Source organism: Globicephala melas, chromosome 12, assembly GCF_963455315.2.
Source record: "Globicephala melas chromosome 12, mGloMel1.2, whole genome shotgun sequence".
NCBI lineage: Eukaryota > Metazoa > Chordata > Mammalia > Artiodactyla > Delphinidae > Globicephala > Globicephala melas.
Window position 1 is genome coordinate 7532671 of NC_083325.1, and position 21578 is coordinate 7554248.

The 21578-nt window shown below is 39.1% G+C and overlaps 1 protein-coding gene across 2 annotated transcripts in view; it reads left to right on the plus strand.

Moving 5' to 3' along the window:
* The window catches only part of AFF3 (ALF transcription elongation factor 3), a 574404-nt gene that overhangs the window by 385076 nt on the left and 167750 nt on the right, over positions 1-21578 (plus strand). For both annotated transcript variants that reach the window (XM_060309207.1, XM_060309208.1), the window contains one exon: positions 13960-14013. In XM_060309207.1, the coding sequence (XP_060165190.1) occupies positions 13960-14013 (54 nt within the window). The remainder of the gene's footprint in view (positions 1-13959; positions 14014-21578) is intronic.

Consider the following 21578-nt stretch of genomic DNA (forward strand, 5'->3'; position numbering starts at 1 on the left):
AGTGGAGAATTCTAAACTTGATCCTCCCAAAGCACCTTCTAACCGTGGTCTGTTATAATTAGGCAAGAGGAGCAGCTCATTATGAATAAAGAGCAGGGACTCAGGATGCCTTAGACTTGCGTAGCATTTTACAGTCTCTGTGTGGTATCCTATCTGAGCTTTATCTATGCAGACAGATAGGTAAGACAATATCCTTATTTCATGTATAAGGAATCTAAGGATCAGAAAAGTCATTCAACTTAAGTGAAAAAATTGGGACACACATCTTTGGATATTCAGCTTTTTTGGCCATTTACCGTACTGAGGGGTCAGGGGATCTTAGGAGACAAAACAAGGTCATAAGTCAGAACCAAGGAGAAAAGTGGGGACCCATTTATTTGTTAAGTGGTAAGTGTATTAGTTTGCTAGGGCTGCTGTAACAAAGTAGCGTAGACTGGGTCCCTTAAACAACTGAAATTTATTGTCTCAGTTCTGGAGGCTAGAAGCCCAAGATCAGTCATTAGGGTTTGTTTCTTCTGTGAAAGAAGGATCAATTCCAGACCTTGTTCGTTGTTTTGTAGATAAACATCTTCTCCCTGTGTTTCTTCACATCATCTTCCTTCTCTGCATGTCTCTGTGTCCAAATTTCCCCTTTTTATAAAAATACTGGTTATGTCGGATTATCGCCCACCCTAATGTTCTCATTTTAACTTGATTACCCCGTGAAGATGCTATCTCAAAATAAAATCACATTCTGAAGTACTGGAGGTTAGGACTTCAACATATGGATTTTGAGAGGACACTCAACATTAAGGGTCAGAGCAATCAAAATGATTTAGAAGCCAGGTCAGGAGAATCAGGAGTATACAGATGCCAGAAGATGGAACAAGGTGGTAAGACAGACCAAAAATTATGAGCTCCATGGAAACCAACGAGGTGAAGGAGAGCTGAAAACTGTAAATAACATACCCACAGGCACTAGGAAAGATACCTCTTCTACATTTGTGGTTTGGTGGGACAGACTTGGCTTCAGTAATGCCTATACATCCCTCTGTCTGTATAGTTCCATGACCTGTGAGTCATTTCAAGCCATTTTTTGGTTTTAAACTGTAGTATAAAATTGAGAGTATCCAGACAGCTCATTTTCTGAAAAAGCATCTTTCCTCACTAGCCTCTTTTAAAAACGAGAGATCAACATTGTTTGCAATGTCCAAGACATGGAAGCAACCTAAGTGTTCACTGATGGATGAATGGCTAAAGAAAATGTGGTATCTGTACACAATGGAATATTATTCAGCCATAGAGGGAAATCCTGCTACTTGCAACAACATGGATTGACGTTGAGGGCATCATCCTAAGTGAAATAAGTCAGACAGAGAAAAACAAATACCATATGACCTCATTTGTATGTAAAATCTTAAAAAAAAAAAAGGGCTTCCCTGGTGGCACAATGGTTGAGAGTCCGCCTGCCGATGCAGGGGACATGGGTTCGTGCCCTGGTCCGGGAAGATCCCGCATGTCGCAGAGCGGCTGGGCCCGTGAGCCATGGCCGCTGAGCCTGCGCGTCCGGAGCCTGTGCTCCACAACGGGAGGGGCCACAACGGTGAGAGGCCCGTGTACCACAAAGAAAAAGAAACTGGATGAAATATTTTTTACAAAACAAAACTATTTGAAGACACTAGAGGCTGATCAAAAGAAGGCAGAAATGTTGGCAACTTGATCCTTGAGAGAAAGAATTGGAATGCATGAGACCTACATTTTTACAGCTTCTCTCCTGAGGGCACTCCCCATTCCACCAAGAGTAACTACAACTCAAGGCCACAATCATATATTCTTGAAGTGTATGAGGATGGAGTTCAAGGCTGCCAGAGTGGCTGGGATTTAAGGGAAGAAATTCCAGAAAGGAGGCAGCCATAGAGAAGAGAGTTCCACTTCTGTATATAAATTCTCCTCCATGCTTGGGTGACTTCTAAACTGCATAGGTATGGGAGAAAGGCCAGTGAGCCCAGTGGAAAACAATAGCTAGAGAGCTGAAAAGGTGAGCATACATTTCAATGGCTGCCTACTGCCTACAAAGATTGCCTGTAGAGTTTGGAATTTGAATCTCACCCAAGTTATAGGGACTTGGCAAACACTTGGGTTTTTGTCTGAACCCTCAGAAAGGCCTCGCCTTAAGAATAAAGGATTCATCCTAAAACTAAGGGCAAAACCAAAGTAGATCATAACAAAGTGTAATCCTAAGCATTCACAAGTTCAGCTAGTAATTTGTCTGAAACAAAAATATTGACACTCTTTAAAGGAATAAAACAGATCTAGAGCCTCTATTACATGTCATTCATAATATTTATTATCTAATCAAAAATTAACAGATATGTATAGAAGTAGGAAACTGTTACTCATAATCAAGAAAAAATGTAATTGCTATAATAGAACTTGAAGTAACCTAAATGTTGGAATTTTCAGGCAATAACTTTAAAGCAGGTGTTAAAATATATTCAAGAATATAAAGGAAAACATGGTCATAATAATTGAAAGAAGATGACTCTCAGCAGGGAAATGGAAATGATTAAGAAGAACCAAGTGAAAATTCTGGAACTGAAAAGTAAAATATTTGAAACAAAAATTTCACTGGATAGCCTTAGTGAAGAATGGAAATGACCAAATAAAGGGTAAGTAAACTTAAAGTCAGATCAATGAGCATTATCCAATATGAAGAACAGTGAGAATGAAGATTAAAAACAATAAACAGAACCTCAGTGAATTATAGGACAATATCAAGTAGTATAATATACATGTAATTGGGGTCTGAGAAGGAGAGGACAGAAAAAACAGATCAGAAAAAATATTCAAAGAGATAATGGCTGAAGGCATCCCAAACGGGCTGAACACATTAACTTACAAATGCAAGAAGCTTAACAAATCCTAAGCAGGATAAATAAAATAAAACCACACCTTGAAACGTTACAGTAAAATTGCTAAAACCTATATTAAAGATAAAGAGAAAAATCTTGAACATTGCCAGAGATAAATGACATATTATGTAAAAGGTAACAGTGACGCAGTTAACCAAAGGATCCCCACCATGAACAACGGAGGCTAGAATATTATTCAAAGACATCTTTAAAGTGCTGGAAGACAAAATAAAAACAATAAATTAAAAAAAAATAAAGAACTTTAGCAAGCTAGAATTCTAAATCTAGCAAAAATATCCTTCAAAACAAGGTGAAATAAAGACATTTTTGGTTTTTCAAAATCTGAGTGAATTTATTTCCGAAGACCTGCACTACAATCAGTGATAAAGGAAATTTGTCACGCTGAGGGGGAATAATATCAGGGGGAAGTTCAGACCTACACGAAGGAAGTATTTACAGGAAATGATAAATATATATGTAAATATAAAAGATTATGTAATGTAAAAAACAAGATACTCTTTTATGGGACTTATGATGTATGTAGATGTAAAATGTATGACAAAAATACCACAAAGGATAAGAGAGGGCAAATGGAATTGCATGACTCTTAAGGTTCTTACATTTTATGTGAAGTGATACAATATTAAATCCAAGTAGACTGGCAATAAGTTAAGGATGCATAGTGTAATAACCAGAAAAACCACTAAAAAAAAATACCCAAAAAAGCATAAATGTCATTGGAGGGATTAAAATAAAATACCAAAATAAATTAGATTTGAAAGACTGCCTACTGTCTATAAGGTATACAATTTAAATATAAAAACACAGTAGGTTGAAGCCAGAAGAGGAAAAGATAGACTGTGTAAACCGTAAGCATAAGAAAGCTAGTGTGACACTATTAAACTACCAAACAGACTTCTAGACAAAGAGTATTAGAAGAGGTAAAAAGGACATTTTATCATGCTAAAAAGGTCAGTTAATGAGGAAAACAGACCAGTCATAAATATGTACGTATTTACTAAGAGATTATCAAAATATATGAAACAAAAACTGACAGAACAATAATAATAGAGATTTTTAACATCCATTTCTTCAGTAATCAGTAGAAAAATTAAACAAAATATTAGGAAGTATATAGAATATTTGAACATTATCAACCACTTTGACCTAATTGACATTTATAAAACACTACAGCCGACTGGTGCAAGATATGTAATCTTATCAAGTACACATGAAGCAAGACCTTACTGTGCACAATAAAAGACATATAGATAAATTCCATATGATTAAAATCTTGCAGAATGTGTTGTGTGATCACAGCATGGTTATATTATAAGTCAATAGCAAGGAAATTCTAGAAAATGCCTAATATTTGAAAGTTAAATAACATTTCTAAATAGTTTTTGAGTTAGAATAAATCACAAAGGAAATTAGAAAAAATTTTAACTGAATGAAAATGCATGTACAGTTTATGAAAATTTATGGGCTTTGCTAAAACAACACACACACAAAAATGTATAGCTTTACACGACTAGAAAAGAACAAAGTTGAACATCAGTAATTTATGTTTCCACTTTACGAAGCCAGAAAGGAAGAATAAATTAAACCCACATCATTAGGAAGAAGTACATAATAAAGATAGGAATAAAAATTTTTAAACAATAGAGAAAATTAAAAAACCAAACTTTAGTTCTTTTAAAAATTTAGTGAAATTAACAAAACACTAACAAGTCTAATCAAGGAAGAGAGGAGGGAAACATAAATCACTAACATTAGCAAAGAAAGAGTGGGTATCACTATATAGCCTACAGAAGTTTAAACAACAGTAACTGGATATTATGAACTACTTTCTGCTAATTAATTTGACAACTTAGATGAAATAGTCAATTTCCTTGAAAAATACAGTTACCATAAGTAACTTACCATAACTGCCACATGAAGAAATAGAATATCTGAATGACCCTATTGCTATTAAAGAAATTGAATTTGTAATCAGAACTTTTCCACAAAGAAAATTCCTCCAGAGGCAGGTGGTTTCACTGGTAAATTCCATCAAAACTTAAATAAGAAACGTTTTTACCAATGAAATACCGACAAATGAACTGCTAGTCTTATACAAACTCCTTCAGAAAATAGAAGAGGAAGAAAAACTACCCAATTCATTGTATAAGGCCAGTATAACCTTGATACCAAAATCTGACATAAACCTTATAAGAAAAGAAAATTGTAATCCAATATCTCTTAAAAACACTAAAAAATCCTTAATAAAACATTAGCATATATGTTCCAGTGATATATGAAAAGGACATTATTCATTATAACTAAGTAGGGTTTATCACAGGAATGAATGGTTGGCTTAATGTTAGAAGAAAAATTAACGTAATCCACCGTATTAATAGAATGAAGGAGAAAACCATATGATCCTCTAAAAAAATGAAGGCAAAGCATCTGACATGATTCGACACCCATCCTTGATTTTTAAAACTCTCAGCAAACTAGTACAAGAAGGGAACTTGTTTAATCTGACAAAGGGCATCTACCCCCAGACCTACTGCTAATGTCATATTTAATGGTGAAATACCAAACACTTTCCTCCTAAGATCAAGAACATAGCAGTAATGTCTGCATTTATCACTTCTAGTCAGCATTGTAGTTCTAGTCAGTACAATAAGGCAAGAAAAAGAAATAATAGGCATAAAGATTGAAAAATCTTTTGGAAAAATCTTTATGAATGATTGTTTATAGAGAAAATCCTAAGAAATTTAATAAACAACTACTAGAACCAATAAAAGAATTTAGCAGGGTCAGTTTACAAAAATCAGTTGTGTTTCTAATAGCAGTAAACAATTGCAAAATGAAATTTAAAAAGCAGTCCCATTCGCAATGATATAAAATACTTAATAAATTTAACAAAAGACATATAAGACTTGTACACTGAAAGCTATTAAACCTTGATGAGAGAAATTTTAGACTTAAATGGAGAGATGTTCATAAATTGGAAGGCTCCTAATGTTAATATGTCAGTTCTTCTCATAATGATATACAGATACAACACAGTGTTGATCAGAAGGCCAACAGGGCACTTTTCTAGAAAATGACAAGTTGATTCTAAAATTTTTATAGAAAAGCAAGGGTCCTAGGTAGCCAGAACAGTCTTGAAGAAGAGCAGGGTTGGAGGCCTTACAGTACCTGATTTCAAGACTTACAGTAAAACTAAAGTAATGAAGGTAGTGTGGCATTGACATGGACAGACAAATCAATGGAACAAAACAGAGTCTAGAAATAGACCCACACATATATGGTCAACTGATTTTTGACAAAGACAAGTCTTCAACAAATGGTGCTGGAGGAACTACTGGGGGAAAATCTGAATCTCACTTAAGACACAATTGAGATGGATCACAGACCTCCATTTAAAGGCCCAAACTATAAAGCTTCTAAAGGAAAACATGGGACAATATCTTCACAACCTGCAATGATTTCTTACAGAAATCACAAAACCACAGAAAAGAAAAGAAAACCCCGATGAATTGGATTTCATCAAAATTCAAAACATCTGGTCATCAAAATGACAAGGCAAGACACAAACTGGGAGAATATACTTGCAATACATATATCTGACAAATAGTTTGTATCCAGAATGTATAAGGAACTCTGACAATTCAATAACAAAATGATAAAGACACAAATTTTTTAAATGGGCAAAGCCTCGAACAGACAAAGAAGATATACAAATGTCCAGTAAGGAACTGAAAACATGCATTTTACTAATAATATTCATCTTCAGGGAAATGCACATTAAAGCCACAATGAGATACCACTGTATATACCCACTAGAATGACTAAAATTGAAAAGACCAACACCACCAAATAGTCAGGAGATATGAAGCCATTGGAGCCCTAGTGCATTGCTGATGGGAGCATAAAATGGCATAACCATTTTTAAAAACTGTTCCTTTTACACACATTTATTGCATTCCCCAGCAATTAGGCACACACTTGGTACTAGATCCAACAATTCCATTTGTAATTATTAGCATGGGAAAAAAAAGAAACGCATGTCCTTTAAAAGCTTAGTACAAGAATTTGGGCTTCCCTGGTGGCACAGTGGTTGAGAGTCTGCCTGCCGATCCAGGGGACACGGGTTCGTGCCCCGGTCCGGGAAGATCCCACATGGAGCCTGCACGTCCGGAGCCTGTGCTCCGCAACGGGAGAGGCCACAAGAGTGAGAGGCCCGCGTACCGCAAAAAAAAAAAAAAAAAAAGATTAGTACAAGAATTTTAATAGCAGCTTTATTCTTGATAGTCAAAAACTGGAAACAACCCCAATATACATCAGCTGGTCCATGGATAAACAATCTTGGTATACTGGAATACTTTCCAATATATTGGAAACATAATGGAATACTTCTAATAAAAAACAAATTCCCCAACTTGGTCTATAGATTCAATGCAATCTGAATCAAAATTCCAGCAAGGTATTTTGTGGATATCAACAAACTGATTTTAAAGTCTCATTGGAAAAGCAAAAGACATAGAATAGCCAATACAGTATTGAAGGAGAAGAACAAAGTTGGAGAACTGACTCTACCCGACTTCAAGACTTACTATAAAGCTACGGTGTTGGCGAAAGAATAGATAAGTCAATCAGTGGAACAGAATAGAGAGCCCAGAAATAGACCCACGTAAATATAGTCAGCTGGTCTTTGACAAAGGATCAAGGACAATACAATGGATAAAGATGGTCTTTAAAACAAGTGGTGGTAGAACACTGCATATCCACATGCAAAAAAATGAATCTAGACACAGACCTTACACCCCTCACTAAAATTAACCCAGAATAGATCACAGACCTAAATGTAAAACACAAAACTATAAAACTCCTAAAAGACAACATAGAAGAAAACCTACATGACCTTGACTATGGTGATGACTTTTTAGAGCAAGTGACTAAGGTAGTGCCTGCAGAGGAAGAGCAGACTGAGATCCTGTTAGTTTGTCATCTTCACTAGGAAAGTTCTAGGAATAAGGAGCAAATGGAGATTTCCAAGCTACAGCAAAGACCACAATTTCACAGGGTTACCGTGCCTGCTTAATCCAGATTTGCCCACCACTGGCAAGTCCACGCTTAAGTCAGAGGTCAAAAGCGTAGGCTTGCAGAAAACTCCTAACAGAGGACCTGTCCGCATTTGAACGAAGTACCTGTTACTTTCAAGAATAAATGAGGATTCAAAAATGACCTTCATAAATTAAGGAAATTGGATTAAACACAAATAGTTAAACTTCTAGAAGAAAAAAATTAACAAAATGAAGCAGAAGGAAATGGTCTACCAGGTGTGTACATTGTACAGTAAAAGACTTGGAAACTCCTATAAGCTCAAACTGAATTAGAGCAGCCCATGAAATCTTATTTCTCCCAGGTTAATATAGCAGTTGGAAGTAATATATGGAAAGTGCCCATTACCTAGTAGGCACTCAGTAAATACTTATTACTGCATTTAATAGGATTCATGATTTAGAAAAGATAGAAAACAACCCTATCTCTGCAGTTGGTACAGATCAGAGCTTAATGAGAATTGTCATCTCTCCTTTAAAAAAGGTGACATGCTTAGAAAGGGTTAAGTTTACAAAGGTCTTCTAGCGAAGCCGGAGCTGTGAAGAAGAATGCAGAGTGGTCAGTCTTCTCCAGACATGTCAGCCGGAATGAGCTCTTCTCCCAGCCTTCAGACAATAGGACCAGAGGCCAGCAGTGCATGGCTTTACCTCTCCCCAAAGGAGAATGCATAGCCAGGAGGTGGCTGGAGAATTCACCTCCACCACGGACTTCTAATTTTAAATGTCTTAGAAGACTTGGATATCACTGACTGATGGAACAGAGTGGGTCTAACGGTGATGCCCAAAGCTCCTTTCCAGATGTCTGATGTGCACCTGTGAGTCATTTATAAAGGTGAAAGGTGAAGCGTGTTTATATCAATGAAAAGTATTTACCTCCATCAGTTCAGGCTGCTGTAACAAGCCACTGTAGACTAGGTGGCTGATAAACAGCAGAAATTTCTCTCTCACAGTTTTGGAGCCCAGGAAGTCTAGGATCAAGGTGCCGGCAGATTCAGTGTCTGGCCCACTTCCTGGTTCGCAGATGGCCATCTTCTCGCTATGTCCTCACATGGCAAAGAGCGGAGAGGGGAGAAGCAAGCTCTTTCGTGTCTCTTCTTATAAGGGCATTAATCCCATTTGTGAGGGTTCTACCCTCATGACTAATTACCTCCCAAAGGCCCAGCTCCTAATACCATCACAATGGGGGTTAGAATTTCAACATATAAGTTTGGGGGGAGGGGAACACAAACATTCAGTCCATAGTTATTTATTAAAAATATCTTCTGCCCATTGTAGAATTATCTTAGGAAATGTTAAATATGGAGGGAAAATATACAGAGGAACAATTATGTGCTAAACATATAAAGAAATCTATCACTTACGCATGTGCTTTTAATAATAAGATTATACAAACTGATCATATAATAGGTTTTGGAATTTGAGAGATCAAAGTCGATCTGAGAACTGTTACCAAAAGATGTTTTTTTTTTTTTTTTCAGAGAAGTTTAAAACCTTCCTGATATTTATTTTGGCCATAGCAATGCGTGTCTAAAATGATGAACTGTGACTGTTCTTTTAGCCCACGAGGTACCTTCCCCAGAGACTTCCTTTCCGTATCTGTTTAAGTAATTTGCCAGGCTCCTGTCTGCTAGGAAAATGAGAAATCTAGTATAGACACTTGGCCTAGAGAAAATTGGCCAGATCCCATTTCTCCAACGCTTAGACACTAAGAATAAAAAATAACGTAGGAAGGGTCTCTAGGGCTCCTTGGACCCCCTTGTTATGTAGATGAACAAATTAGACCGAAGGCCTTTGAGAGGTATGGCTTGTCCAGTGGATAAGGAGGGAAGGCCTTGACCCAGCCTTCAAAGACCAACAAGTCCAGCTGGGGCTGGGCACCATTGCTGAAGGAAAAGAGAGGTGAGAAGGCTGTCAGTTTTACCTGAAAAGGAAATTAGATGTTGCTGTTGTGTTGGTTATACCGTCAGATTAAAACAGCAAACAGATCCAGGAATGTAGATTGGAAATTATGGCATCACAGAACAAGACTGCAAACCTTATCTTTCATGTTCGTACACCAGACTGGAAGGCCCATGGTCCCAGAGGTCATAGAAGAAAATTCTTCAGCAAAACTAGGAAGTCTGTTCCCCTCTCTTGTTCTGTTCCCCTAGACTGATGCTTTCTCTTTCCTCTACACCTGGACTCCATCCAAACATACCTCTCCTCAAGGTGTCATCTAGGTCAGCATTTCTCAAGCTTTTTTGGGGTAATTTAAAGGGTTTTAATTTTAATTGTGAAAAAATATGCATAGCATAAAATTTATAGTCTTAACCATCTTTAAGTGTGCAGTTCAGGGGCATTAAGTACATTCACATGTTTGTGGCTCCCATCACCATGAAGTATTCCCAGAACTCTTCATCTTCTCAAACTGAAACTCTGTCCCCATTAATAGGCCAAATTAATAGATTGCCATAGCTAGTAACTCTCCATTTCCTCCTCTCTCCAGCCCCTGGCAACCACTACTCTGCTTTCTGTCTCTCTAATTTTGACTACTCTAGGGACCTCATATAAGTGGAATCAGACAGTAGTTGTCCTTTCGTGTCTGGCTTATTTCACTTAGCATTATGTTTTCAAGGTTCATCCATGTCATAGCAGGTGTCAGAATTTCCTTCCTCTTTAAGAAGGCATTTTCTTTCTTTTTAAAACTGAATAATATTCCATTGTGTGTATAGACCTTTTCTTTATCCATTCATCCATCCATGGACATTTGAGTTGCTTCTACCTTTTGGCTGTTGTGAATTACGCTGCTAGGAACATGAGTATACAGATATCCCTTCAAGTTCCAGCTTTCATTCTTTGGAGATCATTCCCATCACAAATTTTCAAATATAACCTACCCAGTCCGCCATATGTCACATCCTACGAGAGTGTATGTTTCAAACAACAGTGTCACAAAACAGGACCCACCATGACGCTGACATTTTCTTTTTTTTGTTAATATTTTTTAAATGCAGGTCACATTACATAAATTCATTTTTGGTCAACCCATGTTCACAAAACACAGTAGAGGTTACTGACCAACTAACGAGATAGCTTGTGCCACGGGAGTCAGGAACAAAAAGGAAACCACCTGTAGGGGCCCTGCAGTGTTTCTGACCCCGACTTGGTCACCTGATGAAGATGATTTCTTCTGTCCTCCCAATAGCCTGGAAAGGAAGTTCTTATTTCCTGTTTTACAGAAGAGGAAATCAGGGCTGAAAGAGCATAAGAAGCTTGTCCAAAGATTTGCCTCCAGTGAGTCTGTCGCCTCTCCCATCTGCCACGGGCCATCTCTCTGGCCCACACTGCCTGACAGGCTAGTGTATAGGGTGCCTATAGGGTGCCTGGTAGGACTCCCCTCAGAGGACCCAAGGCATTCTATTAGGGCCAAGGAAAGCTTTAGCTCAAGGGAGTGACAACTCAGAAAATTTCAGGACCCATTCACAGGCTCAAGAAGTAGGTGTTTGGGGTGTATGCCATGCAGGAAGGGTTAGTTTTCACCAACCCCTAACTAGACCACAGAAGCCACTGCTTCCTTCACTTAATGATTCAGGTGGACAGTATCTGAAAGTGAGTTTGGCACGTTTGCAAAGAGCTCTTTCAGTCCAAAGAGACATTCACTAATAAACTGGAGCTCCTCTGTATTCAGCGTGACTGTAGCAGATGGCAGTGTTTTTCTGAGTCACTCTGGCCAAGGGAGACTGTGGTAAATCAATAAATATTACCATATGTATTGATTGCAGTGCGTAATCAATAAATGTTGCCTGACATTAACAGGCTGATTATGCTTCCTCCAAGTGTTTTCTTTCATAAAGCTGCTTCACACTCTTGTGTTGAAGCCTGGCCCAGCATTTAGAACATAATACTTATTCAGTAAAAGATTATTAGTGTGAGTAAATGAACGCATGCAGGATAACACAGAAGATGTCTGGAATATATCCGCTGTGCATTTCGTATATCTTCTTTCAGAAATGCCGTTAGCTTGATGTGTGCTTTCTTTTCTATGGATTTTAATTAGACATAAATCTGCAAAATGCAGAGCTTGTATATTTACAAACTGAGTTCTCCCCCGTCCCTCCCACCCCCAGATCACAGATTCTCTTTGCACCCCTGTGCCTCTAATGCTGGTCCCCTCTCAGGCAGCCTGGTACCAAAATGCTACTCCCCAAGCATTCAATGTCTATCTCGTGTCAGGCACTCTGCCGGACACGTTGTCTTATTTCAGTCTCACAACAACCCAGTGAGGTGACATTACTACATCTCATATTACAGAAGGGATAATCGAGGTCTCAGTGAGTGAGACCTCACAGTTGGCAGTGGCAGAGCTGAGATCCCAGCTGGGTCAGAGCCACTTGGAGCTGCTGCTTTAGGTCTGGTGCAGAGGGCGCACGGACTAGAAGAGATACTAAGGAAGAAATTCTGTTTCTGAGCAGAGGGCTGGCGTCTCCCTTCAAGCCCTGAATATCTGCTCTCCTTCCATAGTGTCGAGAGCATTGCAGCCCACAGAGCCTGTGAGAAAGCTTGCGGAAGGAGACAGGAGGAAGCCTGGTTACAGGCGATGAGTCAGGGTGGTATTTCTGCCTGGTGATGGAGGTCTTGGAAGTAGTAGAGGCTGGAGTCTGGAATTCATTTGACAGTCCGAGTAGCTGGCAGAAGTCGAAGGACAGCTCCCCGGCCCCGGCCCACCTGCTCACCTCAAAGGGCCTTCTGCTGTTGGCAGAGTGTATTTTGGTAAAGCAGTGCTCACATGATCCCCACAAAAACATGTAAAATATTTAAGCCTCTGCCCTCAGGGCTCTGCCACAGAGAATTCCATCTCCACTCTGAGCTTCTTAAGTGACTGAAATATACAAAGAGACAGGGACTGTAGGGATAACGGGCAGATGACCAAGCATTCACACACACGTGCGCACTCACCCTTCTGTGTTAGGCAGGCCATTCCTGCTTGAAAGATGAGGGCTCTGTGGGATTTAAAGCATTTCTTTCAAACAGTACCAGTGTCAGTATATCATGATGAAGAGGTAGCAAATACTAACTATAAGCCAGACTGTGTACTAAATGCTTTCTAAAAATAGGAGAGCTGTATAATATAACAGTAATGCAGGGACAGCCGGTGTAAACGGAACACAGGATCACCCTGCAGATGAATCAATTCTCTGAATCCTCATAGCAACTGGGAACCGTCGACAGCATTAGAACCTCCCTTTCTATAGATAAAGAAACCGAGGCTACAAGAGCTTACACAGGTGGTGTGGCCCAGCCAGGATATTCCCCTACAGTTGTCTGACTTGAAAGCCCCCTTTCTTCGATGCCGCCTTAAACTGCAGACACGTGCGCTGCACCGTCGTGTGGATCTAAGCAGTGCTGGGCTCAAAACACAGACAAAGTTACGAGTGACCAGATGGCAGGAAACCCAGCGACTGGAGACTATTTCATTTGAAAGTCTGTTTAACGCTAAAGCTAGAGGGTTGAGTTAGATGAATTGGCTTGTAGGGATGGGGGAGAGAATATTATTAATTTGCTTTTGGAGTTTTGGCAAGTAAGGAAAATAATAAGCAGGGTGAGACAAGAAAAACAAGCACTAGTTGGATAGAACTGGTAATCGTATAGCCTCACTTCTTGAAACAGGATGATGTTACTTTCACTCAACCCCAGAAGCAGATTACTCTGAAAACAGGATTTTTTAATGGTTAAATACGTAAAATATCATTGTTTTTAATTTTGAAAAAAATAGATATTATCCATTTGACCACAAGAAAAAAACTCTTTTTTCTCATGAGCCAGTTGTAAAAATGGAGACATTCTCTAATTTTGTGAGTTTTGTTTTCCTATTGACAGTTTTGACTAGGTCGTATGACTCTCGCTCCTTAAGTTTACTGAGCATTTATTATGTGCTAGGCACTATTCTAAGCATTTTACTCATATTATTCTCACAGCTCTCTGGGATGGTTATCCCCATTTACTGATAAGGGAAATGATGCACTGAGAGGGTAAGTAACTGGCCCAGAGTCACACAGCTTGTGTGTGACAGAGCTGGGATTTGAACTCATTTTGCCTCCTGAGTCCATGCTTTTAACTACGCTTCTATACAGCCTTCATTTCAGCTATTAGACTTCAAATTACTTCCAAATACTATTTGTATATTTACAAATTTACAATTTACACATTTGAATATTAATGTGTCTCTGAACAAGAGAACAGCATTTCTGAATTGTGTGATACCCCTGGGTATACTCAAGATGTTGAAAAATACACTTGAATTAATAATTAGCATAGGGCTTCCCTGGTGGCGCAGTGGTTGAGAGTCCACCTGCCAATGCAGGGGACATGGGCTCGTGCCCTGGTCTGGGAAGATCCCACATGCCACAGAGCGGCTGGGCCCATGAGCCATGGCCGCTGAGCCTGTGCGTCCGGAGCCTGTGCTCCGCAACGGGAGAGGCCACAACAGTGAGAGGCCCGCGTACCGAAAAAAAAAATAATAATAATTAGCATAATTAAGATTTTAATCTTATCTATAAATGTCTGTAGCATATCATTATTTTTACCTTCCCCTTACAATGTCCAAGAGGTGATCATTTCATTACATTTTGAAGTACGTTTGAATTCTGTTGTTTTTTCTAATAATACTGTTACCAATCATGCTACACAGCCTCAGAGTAAGAACAGCAGAGAGTTCAGTGCCTTTGCAAGTACTAAATTTGAGGTTCAAATTTTGAAGAAAAGTGAGCCATTAAAGCTTGAATATTTGTACGGTTTTTGTTGCTTGGACTAAAATTGCATGTTTCCTGAGGGACCGATTTTGCAAGTTCTGGATTCGGGTGGTGCTGGGTTAGCCCTGAAACCCTGGCTGGACTTCTTCAGTATCGAGATGTGATATCCTCTGTGGAGCTTTTAGTAAAACTTGATTGATCAAAAATAAATTGAAGTAATGCCACAGAAAATGTTACACCTAGACCAAAAGCATTCAGGAGGACGGGAATGGAAATGTCTCTTCTTCCAGTTGTTGTAAATAGATGTCTTTGTTGTTTCATGTCCCTCTGTTTAACCTCCAAACCAGGACTGCCAGATTAAATACCAGACACCCAGTTCCATTTGAATTTCAGATGAACAAGGAATAGTTTTTGAGTGTAAGTATGTCTCATGCAGTATTTGAGACATACACTAAAAAAAAACGTTTTTTACCAGAAATTTGAATTTCACTGGTGATCCTGTATTTTTTTAAAATTATTATTAATTAATTATTTTTTTTATTTTTGACTGTTGGGTCTTCGTTGCTGCGTGCGGGCTGTCTCTAGTTGCAGCGAGCGGGGGCTACTCTTCATCGCGGTGCGCGGGCTTCTCACTGTGGTGGCTCCTCTTGTTGCGGAGCACGGGCTCTAGGCACGCGGGCTTCAGTAGCTGTGGCTTGTGGGCTCTAGAGCGCAGGCTCAGTAGTTGTGGCACATGGGCTTAGTTGCTCCGCGGCATGTGGGATCTTCCCAGACCAAGGCTTGAACCTGTGTCCCCTGCACTGGCAGGCGGGTTCTTAACCACTGCGCCACCAGGGAGCCCCAGGATTCTGTATTTTTATTTGCTAACTCCAGTAACCCTGCCAAATCTCACATAGACTGTAGGGCCAAGTGGATTTTCATTTAAATCCATAATTTATCAAAGAATAGAAGAGAGACAGGGTGAGGAAGGGAGAGAAAAGAAAAGGGAGAGGAGGTAAAGTAATAGGAGAAAGAGAGAAAGTAAGAATGAATTTGGGCAATCCGCCAAGTAAAATAACTAACATTTTGCAAGAAAGAAATTCTAAAACAGGTCATAGGATGGAAAAAGTCTGTTTCACAGACTCTTTGGCCTGAACATTGGCCAAAAAAAAAAAAAAAAAAGGCATCCTATTAACATCTGAATACCAAAGCTCATCCAGGAATGGAAAGATTTGGAATTTGAAGGTTCTTAGCTTTCAACTTGGTTAGAATACCCCAATTCTTTATTAATTGCAAGGAGGATTTTGTTTTTCCAGTGAGATGCTTCGGTAATTCGATATCAAAGAAAGCTAGCTAATTTCCGTTTATGTTACTAAGATGCATTTGAAACTTCGCGGGTCGTGTTTTGTTTGCTTGCCTTGCGCTGACATGCAAAAAACTATCAGATGCCTGATAGGAGAATTTACCTCTGTTTAAAAATCACACAGTTCTGCTGTGAAGCATGAAGATGGATTTTTTTTTTAAGTGAAAAAATATTAACTGACAGCTCAAGACAGGTTTTTTTCTTTAATCTCTAACCAGACATATTACTATAAGCAAGAACCCTCTTGCCTTAATCCTGGACACGTCACAGATGTGACAGTGTTCTGTAGGAGATGGCTTTTTAACTGTGGATGAGGGAAAATAACCTTTGGAATTTTTAGGATGTTATTACAAGCAAGTTTACTAGTTTTTGACTTACTAAGCCACAGCTGGAGCCAGCCTTCATCGGGGTAAGAATATTTTCATGCTGCTATTATATCGTTCGTATTTCAAGTGTAGGATTATTACATTGGGGGGAATATGGCCTTTGAGGCTTGTACTGTCTGTTGAGAATGCAAATGTGAATGTCCTATAAAAAGAGAGAAACTGACTGCTTCCGTCTGTGCCGTAAACTTAAAGACTCCAACAGATGAGGTACTGGGGCTGCTGGAGCAGGAATTGGATCACACCACCATTTTGGATAAAAGAAAATGTTGTATTTCTCTGGGAGGCATTAAAAGAGCTGGGCTTGCAGCCTCCCTCAAAGCCAAACAATTATGTGTCAGGTTCTCATTTCTGTAGTTGTTGTTGTATTGTTGCTGCTGCTTAAAAAAAAAAAAAAGAAAAATCGACAGAAGAGGGCAAGGAATTTTCAGACCAAATTAATTATGAATCTGCTTGATCAGATTTTCTTTCGAATTAATGAAACATGAACCATTGTTGCTTTTTCTACCACCTTGTCTCCATTCTGCATCTTACTGTTTCTTTCATAAGGTACAGTGTGTCGTTAGTTCAGAGAAAGAACAATGTTATTCTATATGCTTTCCCTTAAAGAGACTTCAAAAAATTCCAGTGTCTCTCCAAATAGCAGAGATGACCTCCCCACCAGCCTGGCTGCCTGTGGAAATGCACTGAGAAGCCACGGGGAATCATATCGTCCACCTGTGACAGCCAGGCTAGGAGCAGGTGCTGTTTTGATAGGAAAAATGTCCGAAGGAAATTGCCAGGTGATATCAACAACAGAGAACCAATCTGCATGGCGACTTCAGCATCCTTTCCAACCAGGTGGCTTTTTCAATCCCATTTCTTGACCGTGTTTCTTAACCAGGGTGCCCATCAGATCACCTGGGGAGCTTTTAAAAATATTAATAGCTGTGCTCTGCAGAGTCAACGTCTGCCCCCGCCATGATTTTGATACACGTCTTTGGTTGGAAACATACTAGGAGGTCTCAAACCCAGCTAACCATCAGAATCACTGAGGAGGCTTTAAAATTCACGTTCCTGGGCTCCCTCCGCCAGAAATTCTTATTCAGTGGGGCTGGGTTGAGGCCTAGGAATCTGTATTTTTTAAACTTTCCCAATTAGTGTTGCTGATTAGTCAGATTTGGAAACCCCCTTTGCCCCAACTGAATTACATAAATTTCATTGAGAAAAGCATTTTGGGTTAAAAAGAAAATTAATCGTGTGTACAGAGCCTTTAGAGCAGCATCCTATACTTTCATTGTTTTCACCTTCAGTTTTTCCCTAGCTACGTGCCTCCCTGCTTCTCTCCCATCCCGGAGGAAGAAATGCCTGATCCTTTTCTCCTCTGGTTCCCTGACCTCATCTCCTCCCTCCATCCTTCTCCAGGCCTGGCTTGTTCTTTCCTTAGGTACTCTTCCTCCTACAGCATACTCATATTTTCCCAAACTAAACAAAATCCCCACACATCAACCATTGTAGCTGCTGAGCTCTGGAAGTCGTTCTCTCTCTCCCAGTCCTTGAACCTCTCGTGGGCCCTGCTTTCTGGCCACCTGTCCACTGCATCTGGTTTCGGGCATCTGTACGTGTGGGCCACCATGATCTACTTGCATCGGGCCAAACCAGTGGCCCTTTCCCAGTCCTTAACTTCCCTGATGTCTTGGCAGCCTGTGACCTGTCAATCATGCCCTCTTTGAACCATCTACTCTTTGTCTGTCATCTGACTGCACTCCCTTGGTTGTTTTGTTTTGGTTTTTTACCAGGGTTCAATCTTTGGTCTGTTTCTTTTTCTCTGCATCCTCCTCATGGTGAGCTCATCCACTCCTGCCGCTTTCACTCTCATCTCTGTCCAGGAGCCTACTGCATTGAGATCCCTAACTGTGATGTCTTCCTTGAGCTCCTAACCAGTCTTTACAGCCAGCCACTGAGACCTTAGATCCTACATGTTCAGAATCTCACATTCCTCTCCACCCTCCCCCCAGCTCTTTCTCTTATTCACCTACTTTTCTTAGTGCTGCCTCACAGACTCAAAACCATGGACTTCCTCTCCTTCCTTAGCTCTGGAGCCCAATCACTTGCTGTATCCTATCACGTTCTATTTTTGCAGCCTCTCCTACCTAATTCTATTCCTTTATATCTCCATGGCCACACCTTTGTTCATGCCTTCCCTGCTTCATTCCCAGCCCTCTGTAGAAGGCTGATCTCCCTGCTACCCATTTCTTCATTCCAACTATATGATTAATGTATCTAGAGTACAGTTCTGATCATGCCAAAATGTGAGTTAGCCAGGTATTAGCACACTGACCTAGGAACATAATACATTCCATGATACAGAACTGCTAGAAAAGCAATAAAGGGCAAGAAACATGATTAGTTGCTTGTTGGTTTTAATTTCCAGAATTCAGAGATAGTATAGAAACCAAATTCTGAAAGTGGAGTAGCTCTCCATGGTGGGATCCGTACCTTCTGAGACAAGTACTTCATTTTAGCCAATTACAGCCACAGATGTGATCCTGTATATTGATACTGACCATCTGCCTGGGGCTTTTAGACAGATGTTCAGACATCTGCGGTCTGAACTATAGTGGATGGTTATATTCTTATGTTTCTTTAAACTGCATTGATGGGCATAAAGGAGGGTATGTTATGTGGGGTACCTGCAAGCTCGTTGCCTGTACAAATAGGGTGTTACTAGTACAAGAATGGCTGGAGACCTCAAGGTCATACCTGAAGTTCAGGGACCACAGGGCTTTATATTTTGGACCCAACCTTCTAAAACTCTATTCTTATCCCAGGTGAACTGTTGTAGTTTTCATAATGGAGAGGATAAAGGGACTTTAATAGAGGTAACTTTTCTGTACTTCAAAGTGGATACCATTAGGCTGTGATAAGTTATCTATGTGTATGGCATTACCTAAAGCAACCCGTAAGGAATCTATACAAAGCAACATACTCAAAAACACTATAAATAAATTAAAACAGAGCTCTGAGAAAGGTACTAGTAAGCCATATGAAGGCCAAATAAAAGAGGAATAAGAAGCCAAAGGAAAAAAATAGTATACAATGGATAATATGGCAGACTTATACTCTAATATTGTCAATAATTACATTCAATGTAAATGGTCTAAATACAGCAAGTAAAACATAGAAATTGGTAGAGTGGATTTTTTTTTAATGACGCAACTCTTTACTGTCTACAAGAAACTCACTTCAAACATAATGACATGGGTAGGTTAAAAGTACAAATGTCAGAAAATACATCATGCAAAAAGTAATAAAAAAATCAAGAGTGGCTATATTAATATAAAAAGATTTTACAGCAAATAAAATTACTAGGGACAAAGAGGAAAATTACATAAAGATAAAAGGATCAACCCAGCAAGAAGATATACCAATCAGAAATGTGTGTGGAGAAACAACAGTGCTTAAAAATAAATGAATCAAAAACTGATAGACCTGAAAAGATAAATAGACAAATCCACAATTATAGTTAGGGACTTCAAAACCCTACTTTCAGCAATTAATAGACTACTAGACAGGAAATCAGCAAGGATATAGACGAACTGAAAATACCATCAAACAGGATCTAATTGATATTAATAGAACACTTAACCCAACAACAGTAGAATACACATTCTTTTCAATCTCCCATGAAACATTCACCAAGATAAGCCTTATTGTGGGACATGAAACAAACCCTAACAAATTTAAAAGAATTGAAATCATATACAGTATGTTCTCTCACCATAACAGAATCAAACTAAAAATCAGTAATGGAAAGATAACATGAAAATTTCCAAACACTTGGAAATTAAACAGCACACTTCTAAATAACCCATAGGTCAAAAAGGAAATTTATAATATACAAAGAAAGAAATAAAAATGACAACACACCAAAAAAAAAGAGACAGCACAGCATATCAAACTTTGTGGGATAAAGCTAACAGTACAAAGATGGAAATTTACAGCACTAAATGCTTACAGTAGACTTGAGTAAAGATCTGAAATCAGTTAGCGAAATCCTACTTCAAGAAACTAGAAAAAGCAGAGCAAAATAAAGCCAAGGCAAGCAGAAGAAAGTGAGTAATACAGCTAAGAGCACAAATCAATGAAATTGAAAACATGAAAACAATAGAGAAAATTAATAAACAAAAGCTGATTCTTTGAAGAAATTAATAAAGTTCTAGCAAGGTTGAAGATAACAAGAGAGAAAACACAGGTCAAGAGTGAATCGAGGGAGGGCTTCCCTGGTGGCGCAGTGGTTAAGAGTCTGCCTGCCGACGCAGGGGATACAGGTTCGTGCCCGGGTCCAGGAAGATCCCACATGCCGCAGAGCGGCTGGGCCCGTGAGCCATGGCCGCTGAGCCTGTGCGTCCAGAGCCTGTTCTCCGCAACAGGAGAGGCCACAACAGTGAGAGGCCCATGTACCGCAAAAAAAAAAAAAAAAAAGAGTGAATCGAGGGATAACAGTATAGACCCTACAGGTGTCAAAAGGATAAGGTAATGCTATGAACAGCTCTACACACATAAAGTTGATGACTTATGTGAAATGGACCAATTCCTTGAAAACAACAAATTACCAAAACTCAGCCAAGTTGAAATGCTTAACCTGAATAGCCCTGTAATTATTAAAGAAACTTACTTTGTAGTTTAAAAGTTCCTTCCCCCACCAAAAAAAAAAAATCTCTAGGCACTGATGGTTTCACTGCAGAATTTTACCATATATTTAAAGAAGAATTAACATTAATTTTATACAATCTCTTCCAGAAAAAAAAGGAGGGAACACTTCCCAAATCATATGAGACCATTTTCCTGATGCCAAAACCAGACAAAGACAAAACAAAAACAAAATAACAGACCAATATCCCCCATGAACTTAGACATTTAAAAAAAAAGTCCAAGAAAATTTTAGCGAGTTGAATCTTACAATGTATAAAAAGACCATGACCATGACCAAGTGAGATTTATTCCAGGTGTGCAAGGCTGGTTCAGTATTTGAAAATCAACCACTGTAATCTACTATAGCAACAGGCTAAAGAAGAAAAGGCATATGATCATATCAACTGATAAAGAAAAAGCATTTGACAAAATTTAACACACATGCA